The 21,492-nt window shown below is 30.1% G+C and overlaps 1 protein-coding gene across 2 annotated transcripts; it reads left to right on the top strand.

The window, feature by feature from the left end:
* The first annotated feature begins 990 nt into the window (after nt 1-990).
* LOC143237409 (acyl-protein thioesterase 1-like) lies at nt 991-21,267 on the top strand. Of its 2 annotated transcripts, none has more exons than XM_076476641.1 (7): nt 991-1,249; nt 2,709-2,740; nt 5,261-5,326; nt 8,214-8,332; nt 14,335-14,510; nt 16,843-17,007; nt 19,822-21,267. In XM_076476641.1, the coding sequence occupies exons 1-7, from the start codon at nt 1,178-1,180 to the stop codon at nt 19,870-19,872; spliced, it is 681 nt and encodes a 226-aa protein (XP_076332756.1). In that variant the 5' UTR covers nt 991-1,177; the 3' UTR covers nt 19,873-21,267. The 2 variants fall into 2 exon arrangements, with proteins under 2 accessions (XP_076332756.1, XP_076332757.1); XM_076476642.1 differs by having other exon boundaries at nt 16,843-17,063; nt 19,822-19,883.
* The last annotated feature ends 225 nt before the right edge of the window (nt 21,268-21,492 follow it).

The raw sequence follows: 21,492 nt of genomic DNA, 5'->3' as shown, positions 1-21,492 counted from the left end.
GGTACACAGAATCATTGCCAGTTTCCTAATTGATTGGTCCACTCGTATATAAATCTGTTTATTTGGAATCTGAATTGTCAACCTGTGACACAGAATTCGTAACAATTTCCAGGTATATGATTAAATAAAGCTCATTTCTTCGTACTGTTAGAAAGCGAACATGTCACGACCCATAGAATCTGAACAATCATTAACTATTCTTCAAATGAACTAAGAAATGACCTAATACTAATTCTTGTTGACAACATGAACATGAGAAATTATTTAGCAGCTTCGAAGCCAGTCATTACAAAACCAATATAGTAGGTTTATTTGACTGTGTTATTGCCAATCCATTTATTTCTTCAAAAATAAGAGATATTAAACGTTTTTTAGTTTGACATTTCTTGTGTTAAAGTCAAGGTTCTCATTCTTTTGACAACTGAAAATCAAAGGATAATAATAATAAAACGAAATGTGCTTGTATAACATTATAGTTTAAAACATAAAACAGGCCCGGCGTGGACAGATGGGTTAAGGCGTTTGACTCGTAATATGAGAGTCGCGGGTTCGAATCCCTGTTGCACCAAACATGCTCGCTCTTTCAGCCGTTAGGGGCGTTATAATTTTACGGTCTAATCCCACTATTAGATTGGTAAAAGAGTAGCCCAAGAGTTGGCGGTGGGTGGTGATGACTAGCTGCCTTCCCTCTAGTCTTACATTCCTGAATTAGGAACGGCTAACGCAGATAGCCCGTGAGTAGCTTTGCGCAAAATTCAAAACAAACAAACAAATTCTCATCACAAATTACCTCACATTAATTTTTGCTATAAAGTTAATTGTCTTACAAAATTTGTAGTGTATGCTGTAGGGATTTATACATATTGATGAAAGATAAGAGAAAACAACTATTACACTCCAGACAAATATAAACTAATAAGTTTTATTTATTTATCTGGGTGTAAAGGTAGTTTTTCTTAACTAATTATCGTAAAAGTTAATTGCTAAAATATTCTCTAGGTGTTGTTAAACAACAAGTGTTATTTGCATTGATGACAAAGTAACGATTTTGTGATAACTGTTGGTTGGAGATTAAGGCACCCGCAATTATTTGTTATTTATTTATTTTCGAGCTTATTGTTTTTTCTGGAAAATATCGACAAAATACGTTGTTATAACTATAAGAGGTTAGCCGTGTATGGGAGCTGGTTCGTCATCAAATATGTCTTCGCCAGTTGTTATCTCTGCAACAGCTAAACATACAGCTACGGTAATTTGAACTCAAACTTTGAAGTTAATTTATACTTTTATTGTATTGTAACTGAAGTTAACTTATAAAAGTTCATACACAGAGTCAAAATCAAATGAGTCACAATTTATATTTATTTTTATGCTATTATGTTAAATTAGTTTTTAATTGTGTATTGATTGGAATTACGTTTTAGTTTGAGAATTGTGGAGTTGATTGTAATTTTTAGGAAGTTCAAATCCAAAAGATAAAGGTAGCTTACTTTCAATGCCTTGATCTTAAATTAGGAAAAGTTAAGCTTAAGGATAGCTTAAATATAACGTTGCTGTGTCAAACTTAAGATTAAGAACTTAATGAGGTATGATAATAAATTGATAAGGCTAAAAGGTTTAAATAAAGATTGCTTTAGAATTGGATGAAAATGAGCGTGCTGGGTTTACAATTGTATTGCAGCTTCAATACAAGGATGCATACTACTCAGTGGTAAAAACGTCAGGGCACATTAATTCTGGTATCACTACCAGTTTAAAATCGAAATCTTAACTTTTGGTTACATGCAGAGGGAAGATCAAGAATTTTACTTTGTGGGGAACCTTCTTATTAAGTTATTTACTATATTGACAAATATATGGAAACTGGAGAGAAAAGGAACTTAAAAGAAAGACTCCATTTTGCTTGTTAAGTTCTAAAGTACTGAGAAATAGAACAAGGCCAGCGCTGGGATGGGTCATGCACCTTGAGATTTTATTCTAGTCCACAAAATTTCATTCTTCCTAGCAGTTTTAAAACACAATATATTATAAGTTTTAAGAAGTTATGTTATGATTTTGTTATTATTATTGCCAGAAAGAGTCAGCTTGGATGTGATGAATGTGTTTACTATATCATTTTTTCTGTAAATCTATATCATTATCACTGGCCTTCCTCCAAGGAAGAGGAACTAGAACCTGAGTTTGTTGTAGAATGTGTTGATAATTTCTGGAATCAAGGAGAATTTTCATTTTGTAGTGCATTTAAGGGTGAATAATTTTCACAAAAACAAAATACTAGACTAGGAAATAAGAGAAAAATAACTCAAAACTGCATAAATATAAATTTATATAGTTTTTAATTTGTTAAAAGTTATTGTAGGATTGAGCTAAAGTGTTTGTTTAGTTACAAAGTTTTTTATTTTGTAAATGTAATATAATTTGAGGTTGTATGTTTACACTTTACACTTTCAAAACAGTGATGAGGTATATAGTTTCATAATTTTTCTGAGTGTCTTTTGTTGTAGAGAAAATATGATTATGTTGTACATACCTTCATTTGTAGAGAAATTCCTCATTCAATAAAAAATGTTTTATCATGTAATAAACTACTTTTGAGTATTCTGATTTCAACTTTTATGTGCTAGTCTCTAACGTAAATATATTTCATAATAATTGTTTGAATATTAGTTTTTGTGAAATTTTTTTCATTTATACAATTGTCTTTACAGGTTATTTTTTTGCATGGTTTGGGTGATACAGGGTAAGTGCTGATGCAACACTTGTTGAATGATATAGAAAAAAGTACTATATTTTAAATTATTTGTTAGTTTAATGTTGATTCTCCTCAGTTTGTAGATCAAAATATACCTTACTCAATATTTTCCAGACTTTTAGTTTAATAATTTAATCTCCTTAATGCTTGGAATTGTTTGAAGTTTGTTCAATTAAATAAATGCACTCAAACTATGATAAAACATCTTATTTTTCAATTTTCTCTTTAGTAAACATTCAATTAAAGATAAAAAATGATTACTTTAAGAGTGCTTTTATAATATTACAAGTTATAAAAATTTTGATAAAAATAAAATGATGTAGGGATGGCAGTTCCAAAAAGTACAGGACACGTGGTAGGGATGAACACACAAAACCATACAAAAATTCCTTCATAAGTAACCAAATCTTGCTAGGAAAAACTTTTATCTACAACTAGGCGTTGAATGAAAACCTGGAAGAGATCTTGATGGATCTAAAAAAAATTAGTGGTGTGAATGCTACTTCCAGCACAGTGATTGTATAGGTGTTCAAAAACTATTGTTTTAAAAAAATATTCAAACCAAATGACTGAAATGGGTTTCAGACTCCAAACAATGGAATGAATACATTTGAGGGAAACCTCTCTTTACAGTAAGTTCCCTTGCTGGTTCAGCAGTAAGTCTGCGGACTTACAATGCTGAGATCGGGATTTCGATTCTCCTCGGTGGACTCAGCAGATAGCTCAATGTGGCTTTACTATAAGAAAACACACACTCACTGTACAGATGAATTCAAATTTATATTGTATTGTAATAGTCAACAATAGTACTTTCATTGGTAGAGATGGGTTGGTATTACTATTAATACCTGTGGTGATGCATGTTGAGAGGATTGTTACAAGTGTGAACTGATTATTGGTTTCTACATAAAATTGATGGAACTTTATTGTTGACAGTTACAAATAGATTTTTATCTGTCATTTTATTCTCTTAAGGAACAGGATTTGATGGAAAGGGTTTAATATTCCAGTAAGACAGTGATCCCAAGCATGTTGCAACTTTAGTAAAATGATACCTGAAAGGAAGTAAGAATAAGAAGTTGCTGGAATGGTCACAACTATGGCATGGTTCAGCACAAATATTGTTAAGATTCTGTGGCAGTTTGTATGGAAACTGAAAAGCTCAGGTTGCATTCAAACAACTTTGGCTGAATTATGTGAAAAAAACAAAAACAACATCTCGGAACATAATCATATATTGATGATAACCTTATGGAGCATGAAAACAAGATGCACTGTACTGGTGAAAACTAAAAAAATTTAGTTGCAATTTGCCCTTGTTTGCAACTGCTGTATTTCTGTCACTTGAGCATTTCCAAAATTATTTCCAATGTTGTATGCACAAATGGATTAATAAGTTACGTGTTCTAAGAGATGATAAAACTTTGTGATGAAGAGAAGGACTGACTTTACCTAAAGTGTTGTAATTAATTTAGAAAATCCTTCAGAAATACAGGCTTTCTCCACTCTATTACAGTTTTGATTAATTTCTTAAAACAATGGAAATAAATAGAAAGCATTCTGTGATTCTAAGAACTGAAACTATGATTATTAATGGTGTTTGATTTCGGTTTAGTGTTTTTCTGTACTGATGGCTAAAGTTGAGCAATTAATTCATTTGATGTAATCATTTATCTATGTACATCAATAATACTGATTAGTGTCATGTATAATAACTAATTATTCAAAATTATGATTGAATTGATTAATGTCTAAAATAACTGGCTAATTCAGATTGGTGTTTCACATTATTAATTTTCAGGTATTATAACTGCTCAGTAGTTGAAATTACCTTTATGATTTTTTTTAATCATTGTGAATTAATTCAGATTTGCCGAACTTAGTTGATTAGGGTAATAAATCATGACAATAATCAAGTAGTTGAGATTAGTGTGTCTGATTACTACCTTTTTCTATTAATCCAGTTATCTATGTAATTGAAGTATTGTCATTTTGTTTACTATTAATACAAAGCTCTCTGATGGGCTGTACGTGCCCTGCTCATGGCAGGTATTGAAACTTTTCAATCTTATGAGAATGGTTGTTTAATATAAGAGAGCCTGATAGCTGATTACCAAATTCACTAATTGTCCATCTCTAGTGATGGTAGAATAATTATAGGAAATTAATGTGAGGCATTTGAAACCATTTGCATTATCCATTGAATAAGTTTTTAAATGGTTGTCTGTATATTGTACTAATATTATAGAATTTGATAATCTCTTTAAACAACAGCAGTAGGGTAGTGAAAAACATGAGGGACTTTAAATTGTTTATTTATTGTTAGAAATAGTTGATGTTGAAACTGAAATATGTAAAATGTGCACAGTGCTACAATCATACTTTTTGTAGTAGCTCATGTTATAATTAAAACAAGCAGTGCAACATTGTTTTATGAACTCATTTGTGATGAACATGTGATGTGACAGTTAGGTTTTGACAGGCTGTTTTGTTTTTTCTTAAATTCAGCCATGGTTGGGCAGCAGCATTGGATTCAATTAAACATCCCCACATCAAGTATATTTGCCCTACAGCGTAAGTACCATTAGATTTAAATTTTTTGTAAAATAAATTTTGATTTATAAGTCTATGAAGCTTATTGAGTTACTTTTCTAATATTGTGACATTTTTAAATATGTGAATTTGATACTTGTAATACACAAAAAAACAAATGTTAATTTTTTTAAACTCCTGTTGGAGTGAATCATGAAGTACATTTTGCTTGTGAAGTATATTAGACTGATGGATTAGTGCTGCTTTTGGTTTTCTATTCAGAAGGGGTTAAAACAGTTTTAAAAACAGTAGTGTTTAGTGTCTACCCAACTGACTTAGAAAACATCTTTACAAAGTCCTATCCAACAAAAGACTAAAAAGAAAGAAAATGAAATAGATATTAAAAGAAACTTAAAGACAGTGCTAAATTACTGTATTTCTTGGCGTCGAATAAATCCTCCATTTTGATTAGCTAAATTTTGAAGAAAGATAAACATAAGAATGAGGTGACAACATTTCCACCAATTTTACCAGAATGTTTCCTGGATTGTTTAGTGACTTAAGGTACATGAATCATCTTGCCCACTTCTTGTTTTTAAAAACATTGCCGTTTTTTGTGAGCAATATGTTTATCATATCTACCTTTAAAAGTTTATACCTTATATTACCACTGGAATATCTTTATTATTATCAGTAATAACATTATTTCAAGCCTGAGGAGTTAAAAATAGTGCTGGTATTACAGCACCACATGTTCAGTGACCTGTTCTTGTTTATTTATTTATTACTTAATACTAAGTAACTTGTACATTTCATTCTGAGTTGTATAGAGGGACTTTGATTACTGTCTAGTATCAAAATGCTTCCTCTAAGCTTAAGTTTTAGGCCTATGAGCAACTTAATCTTCAGCCTGGAAGAGGCAAGGTAAATTTTTGAGACTTGTTCTGGGGAAAAAATAGCCTCTTCAATGCCAGGAAATACAGTAAGTGGGGTCAAAATTTTAACATAAGAAAATTGTTACTTAAATCTTTGATTTTTCATGTATTGATTTTATTGCTTTGTTCATGAAAATTGTTGTTATGTGTGGTAAACACTAAATACAATACTATGTTTTGTTTTTAATTTTTCTTTTACATAAAGAAGAATCATGAAAAGGAAGTGCAATGAATGAAAACACTGAATGACATTTGTTGCACTGAAATAAGTAAAGTAGTAGTACATACTGTAAAGTAATGTTATATATGGGTTCTTCATGCAACCATTTTAACAGGGATACAGAAATTTTTGTACCACTGCCTAATTCTTCTTTGCCTGAAAGTTGTTCAGATCTTGAGTCTCCATTCTTTTACAAGGATATATTGCTTCTCAATCTTGTATGGCTCTAATGAAAATTCAAATTTTGCCCTATTAGTCCCTCATCGTGCAACAATTTTGTATAGTCTCCATCGGTTTTTTGGAGAGAGACGGCATAGAGATAATTAGTCTTTTAATTCTAAACCTTGCTCTGTGGAAGTTTACAAGATCACCAAGGCCAAAGGTGGCTCAAAATAATGGTGAACTTACAGAAAAAAGAAAACAAATAGCTATTTAAACTTGGTGACAATGGTCATTCCTACCACCAATCTAGGCTTTGATGTTGACTAGCTCACTATTAACTCTTCTAAAGGAACTGTTATTACATTCTGCTAGCACTTCCTCAGCCTGACAGTTTTTAGAGGTAAGGAAAAATCAAGTTTTATGTGGTGGATGTGTTTGTAGTGATGATTGCTACTTGTGAGTCACCTATTTCTATTCATACTTGTAGCATTTGTACACTGTTGGAATTTATTGTAAAATTATTTTTCACCTAGTATCTGTTACAGTCCCCTGTTGGAATAGCAGTAAGTCTTTGGATTTACAATGCTAAAATTAGGAGTTTCATTCCTCTTGGTGGACACAGCAGATAGCTCAATGTGGCTTTGCCATAAGAAACACGTTGTATCTCTTACCTGGGAAAGTTATTGTCAGGCAGACTTGAAGATGATCTCATAGACCATGTACCATCTCCATTTGTAAATGATCTTTGCAGACTTCAGCAGACACAGCTCATCCTAAGGTTGTGTCAACACAAATGGAAAAGATAGATCTGTGAAGCTCTCTCTCTTCTACTTTGATGTCATGATGTGTTTCATGCTTCAAGATATGCAGATATGCTTTTATTTTGGATAATCTCTCCATGTGTTCCCCTTGTTTACTTAAATTTCTTGGAGAATAGATGACAGTCCATTTGGTAGTGATCATTTTGGGTAAGAGTATCAGAAGTCAGTGTTGTCTGGTGACTGTTCTACATACTGGCAATCCTTTACTGCTTTTTCTGAATTTGGTCCAACCTTTATTAGCTGATAGTCATTAACCATGCAGCTTTAATCACTTGAATATGCTAGAAAAACTGTTCAGCTCAGAAAAGGATTTGAGTCATCTTTTTATATGCAACTCCCATTTCAGGGGGATCCAAAGATTAAATAAATGGGTTACATCTCCTTTAATCTGTTTATAAGATTTGTTTGGGACAGGATACAGAAGGTGAATAGGATGTATATAATTACATTTTAATTTTTTTTTCTTAAGTTGTGAGTTTCAAATGGCTGTGCTTAGATTGAACTATAAAATCTCAAACCTGTAAAATAGAAGACTTAAACATTGGAAACGTTATTGAGCACATTTCTTTAAATATTTTTCACCAAATTTTAACAGGGTGCATTTACAACCTTTGTTGTAAATATATAAATAGATCTATGGTGCAGTGTAAAATGCCTTAAGTAGAAAAACAGACCCATTAGTTCTAACAACTGTAAAGAAAATAATTGTAAACCTCTGAAAAGACAGCACCATATACTTACAGTATTTAAATTGTTTCTATGATAATGATTTTATAATTTTATTCTTTAAGACCAACAATACCAGTAAGCTTAAATGCAGGATTGAGAATGCCATCCTGGTTTGATCTTATGACCCTGGATATTAGTGGCCCTGAAGATGAAGCTGGTATAAAGAAAGCAACAGAAACAGGTATGTTAAAAAAAACAAACAAGGGTTGTCAAAGTTTACTGTTATATCACTTCATCTGATACACATTTTGTTATTACTGCAGGTAACAAGTGTTGATTTTATTGTTTAAAACCAGTTCACTTTCAACATTGAGATTTTTCTGTAATGACTATATAATTTTTGAATGACTTGCAACTAACATTGAAATAGAAACCCTATAACCTGAGTTATCTTTATTTTGTTTGAGTCAGTGATATTTAATGAAGAAACATTAGTATTCTGTGACAAAGTATAATTAAAATAAACTCTTATATGTGAAATAAAGTGAGAATGAAAGAAATGCATCTGCAGCTTTGTGATATCTGATAACATATAGAAGTGACTAATATAGCTGTAACTGCAGTGTGTAATGAAATGAAAACACCAAATTTTAGCATTATTAGAAAATGGATTGGTCTTCATTTCTTTTTTCTTGTCTTTTTTTTAATCAATAACAAGTCAAAAAGTCACCTTTTGAAAGCAATTGGGTTAAAGTTTTTTTTTTGTAGTTCACCCAAATAAGGTAAGAAGAATAATCACTGTAATGTGTTGAATATAGCAAAAAAATATTTTAATAGATTGTTTAGGCTGAGTATTCATGATGAAACTTTGTAGAGTAGATGGCAACTATCTGTTGTGGAGACACAAGTGTAGAGGACAACGTTTCAAGTCTTTCGAACCTGAAGAGGAAAGGCGGAAGGAAGACTTTTGAAACGTTGTCCTCTATACTTGTGTTTCCACAACAGGCAGTGGCAGTGCATTCTACAAAGTTTAGCAAAATATTGTAAGACATGGTTACTTTATTAGGGTCTTAGTATAAGATGAATAAATTCTGAAATACACTAAATATATCAATAAGTTATAGGACTAGTTGCTTAAGACTGCTTTCTCTGATTTTTCATATGATCACAACTTTCTTATAGAACAACTGGAATAGAAAGAAAATTTTAGAAACAAAACACAGTATGTGATCTTTATTCTGATCCTAAACTTTTGTGCAAATCTTACATAAAAGTACATTCTTTTTTGTGTTCTTTTCTAACCTTGGATGTATGTTAACTATTCAACTTTAATGTATGGATGTTTTTACAAGACTTTATGACAACAGTTAAAGTAAATCCAACACTTAAAGATTTTTTGTTGGCTTGTTTTGAGTTTCCTTTGCTCAAAATTAGAAAAGCTTTGTTGCAATAAATGTTGAAAAGTCATCCATGAATGAATTGCCTGTTTTAATAAGTAGGGAATGAGACAACCCTTGTTTGGAGATTTTACTCTTTCTGTGGGATAATTTCACTGTAACCAGCTAATCACATTTGGTAAATATATAAAAGGAACATTCAGTATTCAAAGAGTAGCTATAGCAACAGTGGTATTTATGCCACTGACCACGTTTTCTCATGATGTAGGTATAGCCTGATTCATGCTTCATGTGGATATGTTGTAGAATTGATATGCAATTATGAGGATTTTATATATATGTGAAAGTAGAATTTCATGTGAATTGCAGTTTGGCACTAAATTTACAAAAAAGTTGTTACACACAATTAACCCTTTCACATCTGGTAGGTCACAGTTTGCATGTAACAACCTTTCATGAAGTTCAAAATACAATTAAACTACTTTATTATCAATGTATGCTAATAAACTTGGAATCAAAACATAGTCAATAAATGAAATCTTAATATTATTTAATTCTTAAGTTCTTAATTTTATACAGGAAAAAAAAGCCTCAATCCTCTTTATTATGAGTAGTACGATGTTTGTTATCTATGTCTTCCTTGTTCTTTGATTTATTTACCACCTCTCTGAGAACTTTTGAATTCAACCTATGTTATGCATTATATAGTTATTGCTCAGGTAAAACCCACTTTTATAGCCTTCAATCTTATTTGGTTATAATGCCATAAAGTATGAAATGAGACTCCTCCTGCTACATCCTCTTTTGGAAATTGCCATAGTTATCTCTGATGTTTAGCATTATATTATAGATTTTAATTTATTAAATGAGATATTATCTTGTTTTCTGAATAAGTGATTGAGTTTCACATCCAATTCAAACTTGATTCCCACAGGAAAGACATTGATGAGCTTAGCTGAAATTCTGATGGTTTGCATAGTTTGAAAGATGGAATAATTGTGATAATTAAGAGACACATTCTGTTTCTTTTCATGTTGTTATTTCAAGTTTTTTTGAGCAGAATTATTTGTTGCAATTGTACCATTAGTATAAAAAAGTAGGGCTAGGTGTTATCAGCAAAAGATGATGACCTGGGTTAATATTTTATTTCTTGTTTTTCATGTGTATTCGTTATTTATTATTATTAAAAATAACTAAAATATAAAAATTAAACTTGTTAGGTAAAATAAATAATAATCACAGAAAAACTCTTCTTGATGTACTCAAGAGTAGCTCATGTATTATGCATATGATAGGGTAATGTGAGCTGCACATTTGCCAAGTGATTTCAAATTTATGGTTAGCATATTAGTTTAGATTCAGTTCAAAGGAGTAAAAACAAATGTAAACAGATGTAAAATGAAATAATGGTTAAGTTATTTAGGATAAACATAGTTTCATGTTACAATTTGAAGTCATTCTAGAAAGAAAAGGTAATATACAATTATTTGGAATTTGTGTTTTGGTGGTAACAAGTTCAATCAAATTGATAAAGTTAGGGTAGAGACAATAACAGATAAAATATAAAGTTTTTATTGGGAGAAGATATCTCTTATTTAAGAGATTTTAGGGATTATACAAATGAAATTTTATAATTTTTATATGAAGAAAATGATTCTTAACATAAAAATCATTTGCACCTGGAGCAGTGAACACTTACACTAAATAAACAAAGTTTTCTTGTAAAAATATGTAATTAAAAATTCTGATTTTGTTTATGAAAGGCTTTTAAAGTGTATTGAAAACTTGCCAAATTTCATGAAGATACAGACGTATGAGGTGCTACAAAAAACATATGTCCATTATGAAAGGATTAACAAATGACAGTGATGAATGGGAAAATCTCTAGCTAAAGTGCAAGACACCAGTTCAAAGATTAAAGGTCCATTGTTAGTTTACACAAGTTGCTCAATTTTTTTAACAGAATATATTTTACTCAAGCTGGAAGTGCTTACACTGTTAGTTATTTGTTCAATGACCAATCCAAAGAAAATTTTTTTAACAATCATATCAAAAATTGGTGGACAATAAAAGAAGGAGCTAGGTTTCTACAACAATGGGTTTCTGACTTCACATTAAAATGGAGTCATTTTAAGAGCCCAATTGAAGTTAGTTATTGAGAAAATATTTTTTTTCTAAGCTTTTATTTTTCTAATTTGGCTTGAAGCAAGTAACAGAATGAAACCTAAAATAAAGTATGTTTATAAGTGCTAGGTTTTAGATAAAAAACATGGGTAAATGAAGTTATGAAATTAGGCTTCAGTACTACAGAATACCTTTCTATATAATAATATTAATAATTGGTTAAAACAAGGCTTAGTAACCTTGTACCTAGGTTTGAGACAAAGTAAGGAATTAAATATTAATGCAATGCTTGTGTAGCTTATATCTGCATTTCATTTTATTTAATTTACTGAAATTGCTTTATGCTATAAACAAGGTATTGTTGTATAGTATTTTTAAACTTTGGAGTTTGAAAAGATTTTTATGGATTAACACTTGAAAAAATTGTTTTACTGTAGTGAATCAACAGTGCTTCTTGATGCCAGTATATTGTCATCATGAGCTTGGTCACTGGGACCAGTCTTGTGACCATTTTTTAATTATGCTTTGACTTTTAAATTAGTAAGTATATGGCAGATTATCACCAAACCTTGTAGTGATTTCATACTCAAAATATTGTTTATTTTTTATTTTAATAAGTCTTAATGTTTGTTAAACAATGTTTTTCTCAGGACTTTTTTTCTTTTCACATGTTGTTTATCCAACATGTAAAGTAATTTTTATTTTAATATTAAAACTACTTTTATACATGATAAATCCTTATAATGTCCAGATAGTTTTATCAAACATTTCTTGAGAAAAACTTTATGGGTTTGGTTGATTTGACTGATTTCTAACTGCCATAAAAACTAGGAAATAAATATAAATTCTCTCTTTCATTCTAGACTGATTACAGGTTATAAAGTGAAAATATAAATGTTTAGACTAAACAGCTTAAATTTCATAATATTATACACACATATTTATTATTTTTATTACATTGATCTCTCAGCCATGTCTGGCTAACAATATAGAAGTTACAATTATGCAGCCCATGTGAACTCATATTACCATATCCAATAATATAAAACTCACTTTTAGCTATTACAAAGTGACATGTTTTGGCTATGTTTTAGTGGACTAGTATTTTGTAACAAAGTTACATTTCAGTTACTACAAATTATTACTATTTACAATCAACTTATTTTTCATAAGACATAACAGTAAATAAAGCAAACAGTTATCTCTTAGTTACAACCTTTGTACTTGGTTACTGCTTTTTGTAGCTTTTTGAGCCTTCTAAAATTTTGTGCAGCAAGTATGTGAAAACAATTTTTAAAGTTTTTTATGATTTTTTTGGTTCTTCAAATACATATATATCTATACCGTAGAATTAATTATAATTTATCTTGTCAATATTGGTAATATGAGTTCCTAATTTATACAAAACTATACACGTTGGATTTTATCTTCACAAACATTTAATCTGAACTGGTGTTGCATTCAGCATACCACATGATACACAAAAATTGCTGTTTAGGTGTGTTTGTTTAATGTTTTCTTTTAAATTAAGAAATGTGTGTGTGTATACACACACTAAAATATGAATTATTTTATAATTTCATACCAAACTTATTGAACTCAATTTATGAAATAGTAGTTCCATAAATTATTGGGTCTGGCATGGGCAGGTGATTAAGACACTTGATATGTAATCTGAGGGTTGCGGGTTCGAATCCCAGTTGCACCAAACATGCTCGCCCTTTCAGCTGTGGGGGCATTATAATGTAATGGTCAAGAGTTGGCAGTGGGTGGTGATGATTAGTTGCCTTTCCTCTAGTTTTACACTGCTAAATTAGGGATGGCTTGTGTAGCTTTGTATGAAATTCAAAAACAAAAATAAAACTTGTCTACAAATGAGACAATATGGTTTGGTTTTACTTCTATTTACTGTTTTGTGTTTTAAGATGAGTTTAAGAATGTATTTCTAATAGTAATAATCTATATACCTAAATCATGTATAATAATTGAAATGTGACTATTTTACCAAATACTAGTCTGCTCGAACACAGCCAAGATAGGTCACTTTGTGAAAACTAAAGGTCAGTTATATATTATTGGATACAGTAACATGAGTGCATGTGCATTCTGTTACTTTAACTTCTGTATTGTTAGCAAAGCACAGCTGAAAGGTTTACTATGATTAAGATAATAAATCTCTATAAATGCACGAGTTTATGATATTTAAGCTCTTTAGTCTAAACATTTATGTTTTCATTTCATAAATTTATATGATGATTAAGAGAATGGTCAAATTGATTGAAGTCACACAGAGATTTTTTAATGAAAATAACATAAAAATATAAATTTTTCCGTAGGAAATGTTTGAAACTATTTGGATATTTTAAAATTGTGCATGTGAAAGTTGAACATTTTCTGATGCTGAAAAGTATGTTTACTTTTAAAATGAAAATTACTTTGCATGTTCAATAAGCAATGTGAAAAGATAAAAATGCATGAGAAAAATAGAGCTTAGTGAAAGCCTTAAAGAAAACCTGATGTTTTGTATATCAAAGCACTGCAATGTTTACTGATAACCTGCCAAATTTTGTGAAAATATGCTTACTAATTTAAAAGAAGTAACTGTAAACTATAACAGGCACATAATGACTGTGAGGTCGATCTCGGGGACTGAGCCTGTGCTGAAAGGGTTATATGGCCATTTAAGAAAATGCAGGCTTACATTCAACTATTTTTTCTTCAGTTCACCAGCTTATATCAGATGAGGAAAAGAATGGAATCCCAACAGAAAGGATAATGTTAGCAGGGTTTTCACAAGGAGGAGCTTTAGCATTGTATTCTGCTCTTACGTTTACCAAATCATTGGCAGGCGTCATTGCTTTCAGTTGCTGGCTGCCACTTAATAAGCAGTTTCCTGAGGTTAGTGAAGCAGCAGATTACATTTTTATTGTATTTTATATCTTTTATAGAAGTAGAAAGTAAGGACACCCAGTAGAAACTGCCATTATAGTATAGTCCTATTGTATGTATGTGTGCAATATATATGCTGTAAGATAATTCTCAGTATCCATTTTAAAGAATTTCTTAAATTATTTATCAATAACTTTGTCTGGAAACTATTACTTTTATGAACTTAGTACAACTGTGATTGTATTTTTTCAACAGAAACTTCCCTGATGCTAATTTATTGTCTCTACTAATCAAATTTGGCATGTTTTGATTTTCTCAACAGTGTGTATGAACTATGTTACATTTTTATAATTTATTTTGGACAAGTTTCTGATTTATTATATATGTTACATATTACTATTTCAAATAACCAGGGCCCAGCTTTGCCAAGTGTGTTAAGGCGTGCGACTCGTAATCTGAAGTTTACAGGTTTGCATCCCCGTCGCGCCAAACATGCTTGCCCTTTCAGCCGTGGGGGATTATAATGTTACAGTCAATTCCACTATTCGTTGGTAAAAGAGTAGCTCAAGATTGGCAGTAGGTGGTGATGACTAGCTGCCTTCCCTCTAGTCTTACACTGCTAAATTAGGGACGACTAGCACAAATAGCCCTTGAGTAGCTTTGTGCGAAATTCAAAAACAAACAAATAACCAGAAATTTGAGTTTAGAAGTTAAGTAACTGGTGATATGTATCAAATTTATATTTGCCAACAAGATTGATGTACACAATTTTCTTTTTTAACACAAATATATTTTAATATACAAACAAAAAATAATGCAATTTATATATAACAGTTTTACAAACTTGCACATGATACTGAGTCTTATATCTGGTCTAGAACTGAATATTTTATCAATGATTCAGGTCCATGACAAGCAAATTAATTCTGTTGATTTTATTACACCTTGCTAGCTGACTTGATTGGCCTCATACTTCTGATTTTTACTAGCAATAATATTTAATGCTTTCATAGAAATTTACTGAAGATGAATAGATTGATGTTTGAAATCTATAAGCATTCTTAGTGAATTTCTGTAGTTTTCTAATTAAAAAGTGTTAATCACAATTAAGCTTTCTAGGTGTATAGCACACTGATTGTGGCTATCCAAAAAAAAAATTGTTTCTCAGTACCTCTTACAATATTCTAGCTCATTTTCATAAGACAAATCCTGTTGATTTTCACTTTCAAGAATTTCTACAAGTTTCGAGAATAGGTTGGACTTGCATAATACACAGTCAAGAATACATCACATGCAAAAAAGAAAACTATACAGAAACAAGCGAAGGCATTAAAATAAATGTATAAAGGTAAATATGTTACAATAATTTAAAGGCTTTCAAAGTTATAGATTGTGAAAAATCTTTAAGTGAGGTGTCATGCACACACACACACACACACACACACACACACATATATATATATAATAATGCTATTCTTTTTAAGTTGTATATTATTTTAATGACTCCCATTGTTCCCTGGTTGGTTGGCAATAAGCTTAAGAACTTGTAACAGTAAATTTGAGGTTAAGTTCTTGGAACAGATGAAAAAAGAAAAATTTTCTATCTTTGTGCTGTAAATGAGCATAAAAAACTAACAGCCTTCCAACTGAGATTAAACATTTCAATTATTATTAAATCTTGCACCATGATATGGCAGTATCTTTCATATTAAATGGTTGTTTTAAATTATAGTTTCTCACTTGTTCACCAGAGATTATGGTTTGTTTTTTTGTCCTAGAAGGTTCGATATTTAACTAGTCTGACTTAATGTGTAACACATATGAACTATTTCTTACTTAACTACATTGAATGACTTGCAAGACTCCTTTTATATATAATATTGCAGTCTTATGATAGTTAAAATAATGCCTAAAGACATAGTCTAATAGTGAAATAGTTATCTTTTTCATGCAAGTCTGTGGATGTGCTTTTTATATTTATGTGTTTTGTGATATTTACTCAAAACATTAAGAAAAGTGACTTTAAGCATCCTAATATCATGCGTATGCTGTTCACAGACAACACTGTTTTGTCAGGAGTAAACAATTCTCTTGCTGTAAATCTTTTACTGATCTATCATTTGCCAGGTGTTTGGATATTCCATCTTTGTAGTTCTGCTTTCTTTGGTGCAGAAATTCTATCTCGTATGTGGTGCATATAAGAGATTTTTGGGGAATTGGGGCTATTGAAAGATGACATAAAATCTTGATGTCATCAAGATAATAGTTGATGAAACGATAATATGTAAACTTTAAGTTGTACGTTTTAAACCTTTCATAAATGTATCTTTTTTACTTGCAGGCTGCTGTATGTAACTTAGACATTCCTGTACTGCAGTGCCATGGTGATATTGATCCTGTTGTTCCATATAAGTTTGGACAGCTGACCTCAGATGTCTTAAAAAGGGTTATGAAGAATTTGGAATTTAAGACTTATAAAGGCATGATGCATAGTTCTTGTGAAGAAGTAGGTATCCACTGTATTGACCTTATAAAGGCATGATGCATAGTTCTTGTGAAGAAGTGTGTATCTGTTATAATGACTTTAAGATTCATAAGATGAACTATGTCATTTCATTCTGGTAATTTTTATATTTGGCATTATATACACGGTTCCTTCATGTGGAATCAGTATAACTATTGTCAGGTAAATCCTAAAGAATGAATTTAACAAAGAGTGAAATATTTAATGTTGAAATTAACACTTTTTGTTATACATGTGAATTTGTGCTTCAGTTCATGGGCAAATGTCAATATAAGGACTGTATATATGAAATTGCATTGTAAAAGTCAAGTTACTTAACTTGTGATATTGGATTGGTGGATTACACCAATTTTAACCCCAAAATAACCTCCAGTTCCCATACTATAACTTTTAATATGACACTTGTATTTTTGTAAAACTTGGCAAGGTTTCAGTGAACATTACAAGCCTTTTGTACACAAAAAGATGGATTTTGTAATTAAATATTTCTTCATAAATATATGGATTCAAATACATGGGGAAAAAAATTGGATTTTGCTTTCTGGCATTTATCTGTACTAAGTTGCCAATAGTTTCCACTGATATTTAATGCTATATTATTTATAACCAATAGAAAAAAAAAACAAAGTTTCAATCTGTCAAATGATGTATATATTTTTTTGTCTATTTTACTTCCAGTTCAAATTTTTTTCCTACAGGAAACACATTGATGGGCTTAGTTAAATTTTTAATGGCTTTTATCTTGTAGTTAAAAAGCCAGAAAGATTACAATAGTTATAGGACATTGTTTGCTTTTTACTTGCTATTATATTGTATTTTTAGGTGATTTATTTAATAAAATAAAAAAAAAATTACTTAGTGCAATAGTACCATTAGTATTAAATAAAATGTAGGGTTAAGTTACTTCGACAACGGCAGAAAAAAGAAAGGTAAGTAATATATTTCTTTTTCTTTAATATTTTAAAAGTAACTAAGATTTAAAAAAATTTAATTTTTGAAATTAGATTGGGTAAAATAAAGAATTGTTTTTCATGAGGTACATATGATAGTAGCCCATGCTTTGAATTTCATAAAGGTAACATTGGCTGCAAATCTGTTAAGTGATTTACAAAGCAATAACATATAAGTAGAAACAGATATAAACTGTTTCAGGTTTTAAGGTATTTTGGATAAACAAGTGTAGTTTTGTGGTACAACTTGAAGTCATTATAGAAAGAAATAAGGGTTAAATTAGAATGATTTCAAATTTGTTATAGGGATTACCAGGTCAATCAAATGAGCCGATCTCTCGTAGAGTTAGGGTAGAGAAAATAATAGATAAATATAAAGTTTTGCTATGAAAAAAAAGCATTTGAAATTTATTTAGTAGGTTTTGTTAATTGTGAATGAGATCTGGCAATTTTCAAATGAAGAAAAATATTTTTAACCTTAACATAAAAATCACTCTGCATGTGGGGAGTATTCAACACTTTGATTCCAAAATACACTTGTGTGTAGTTACTGTACAGTGAAATGCTATGTGGGGGGAAAAAAAGTTTTTCAAAGGGTAACTTTATCTTAAAATCCAGTTGACTTTCTCTGGGCTGTTAGTAGTTCTATACAAATATGTTTAAAAGTTTAAATCATATACTATTAGTCCAGCTGATGTGTCTGATGGTATAAATTTGTAATATTAAAATAAAAAAATAAGTAATTTTTTTCTCCCATTTGTAGTAATATTCACATCGATGTTGCATCATGCTAAAAATAGGCATGACATATTGTGCTTTACTTTATACAGAGGATGCACCCCCAAAAAGCCCCATCTTTCACTTTATTTATGACACATACATGACTATATTTTTTGCATAATATTGGCTATTTTGTGAAAAAAGTAAAATTTTTCTTAATGTAATTTTGCCAGTATATTCATAAGTAGTGCAGAACTATATTGTTTTGTTAACAGGACTAGAAATAACAGGAACCCAAGACCAAAATTAACAATGTACTCTCCTCCTTGCACTAAAGCCCCTAAGGATTTAGCAGTCTAAGCATTTGCATTTGTTATCTATTCTTAACACTCGTCCACTGAGTTATTAGTGAAATGGTTTGTTTGGTTAGTATTAGTTGGTGCTGCATACAGTCATGCACTGGCCATAAATATGACATATGTTTGTGGGATAATACTATTTCACTACCACAAATGGCTTATGCATGTGGCATTTGCCTGTGTGGAATTCATTATAACATTAAGAGGGAATCCAAATATGAAAGTAAATTGGGTCCCTCAAACCAACATCTTAAAAACTTGATGCAAACACTGGATCAGTGTAAGAATACAAAGGATGAAATATAGAAAGGTTTGTTGACCTTGTTAGTGATTAATATAACTGTTATTAGCGAACAGGTTGCAAGATATTTATAAATAAAAACTTTAACAACATATATTTTCGTGTGTTTAAACCGTAGCCTGATTGTAGTTTTTAGTGATTGTTTTCTTTTTTTTTTCATTAATTCACTTGCATTTCATGAATAAATTCATTTATTTATAAAACTAAATTAACATCATTAAATAAACTGCTTTATTGCATATTATTCTTCTAATATATTTACCTCAAGCTTTATTTCTTAAATCATGCATAAAGTCCATAAATTTTAAAAACTTTAATATATAACTATTGTTTAGAAAGTTTTAATTGTGGTTTTTACAAATCTGTATGTATGTATATAGTTCAACACTGTGTGTTTTACTTGATCAGATCATGCTCATATGTACAATAGTTCTATACATTAATGTAATTTATTTTTTTATTTCAGGAAATGCAGGATGCAAAAATATTTATTGAGAAGAATTTACCACCTTTGTAATGTTGACCAAATATATTAAGGAAAAAATTGCTGTGTTAAGTGTTGTGTACATGAATCACTTTAAAGACATCTTTTTCATTTGTTGTACAAAGGATGTCTTCAATAATCCATAGATCTTAATCAGGTTCATCACTAGGATAATAAATGGTAATATGTGAAGGATGGTTCCTTATGGTTTTATTGTTAATTCTTTATAACCAAAAATCAATTTTACTGAATATATGAAAATGAAAAAAACTCTTCTGCTATATAGGTAATGCACAGTTCATAAATGTTATTTATGGGTATCAATGAACAGTTTAGTTCATGTTCTTATTTTTTATCAATTTTATAGAATATTTTAAAATGGTTTTAAGTTATATTTTTAATTTAACAACTCTTATGGATTACCTTGAAAGGTATGAAATTTCATGAAATTAATACAGGTTGTATAACAGTAAACCAGTTATACAGTCAAACCATATTTATCGTATATAATACGTAATACCAATTTTAAACTTTCTAACATTCAAATGTACAGTTGAATATAGATTTTAGTTTGTATGTTTGAGTATTCTGGTCCATACTAATATAGTCTTAGTACAAATACTTCTAAAAAATTGCCTTGTTTATTGTATATACATTTTTTCTGTCTAGTTTTATATGTTGACAACTCTACTGTGAGCATAGTAACAAACTGAAGTTTCAGATGTTGACACTTTTCATTTAATTTAATCAAACAATCACTTGTTATATAATGACACTTGTCCTTTAGTTATAGTTTTCACTGGGTTACCATTAAACTTGTCAGAGAATTTTTAATCTTATTATGTTTATAATTGCAATAACATAATATTTTTACTTTAACTATAAACTTGTACTTCAGGTTTAATATTATGTAAAAAAAACAACAGCATTGAATAATTGTCAGTAAAAGCTATTATAAGCTCTACTTTAGACAAATATTTGATATCTTTTAGCACAGTTTGCAGTCAGTGAGATTTGTGTATGTTTTATATTTCAGGACTACACTCGTGAATTATATTATTTCCATTTTAGTGAAATGAAAGCTAAAGATAACAATGTTAACACTGAATAATGATTTTTAAGGCATTGTAGAGGATTATAACTATATTAATAGTTATTACATATAGAAATAGTATACATGTCTAATTATCTTTCAAAATAATGCTATGTTGTTTATTCATTTTCCACTGTTATCATCATGTCATGAAATCTAAATAAAAGATGGTTGAATAGATCAGAAAGATAAAGACCTTTGAAACTGTTCATCTTTAAATGATTCTGTTTTTGATTATTGAACCATTTTGCTGTTTAGTGTTTATATAATATGCAAGATTTACACTCTAAGCTAACACTAAATTTGAAGACATTAATAAAGAGTAATGCTAACATAATAGTGATTTTTTCTTTCTGTTGCCTTTGAGCTTAAGCCTTTTTAATTGTCACTGACTTGTTAAACATATTGTATATGAGTAACTTGGCAAAAGTACTACTTGTAAGTCAGCAGTTGAAGCCAGTGAAGTTAACTAAATTGGGGGATATGGAAAGAAGCAACTCCCAGGTTTTATACACAATATGAATTTCATACTGTGTATCAAATACTTTGACACTTCATTT

Source organism: Tachypleus tridentatus, chromosome 13 (genome assembly GCF_004210375.1).
Source record: "Tachypleus tridentatus isolate NWPU-2018 chromosome 13, ASM421037v1, whole genome shotgun sequence".
NCBI classification, from domain to species: domain Eukaryota; kingdom Metazoa; phylum Arthropoda; class Merostomata; order Xiphosura; family Limulidae; genus Tachypleus; species Tachypleus tridentatus.
The sequence above is the reverse complement of the archived record's forward strand: the minus strand, read 5'-3'. Positions and strand labels throughout refer to the sequence as shown.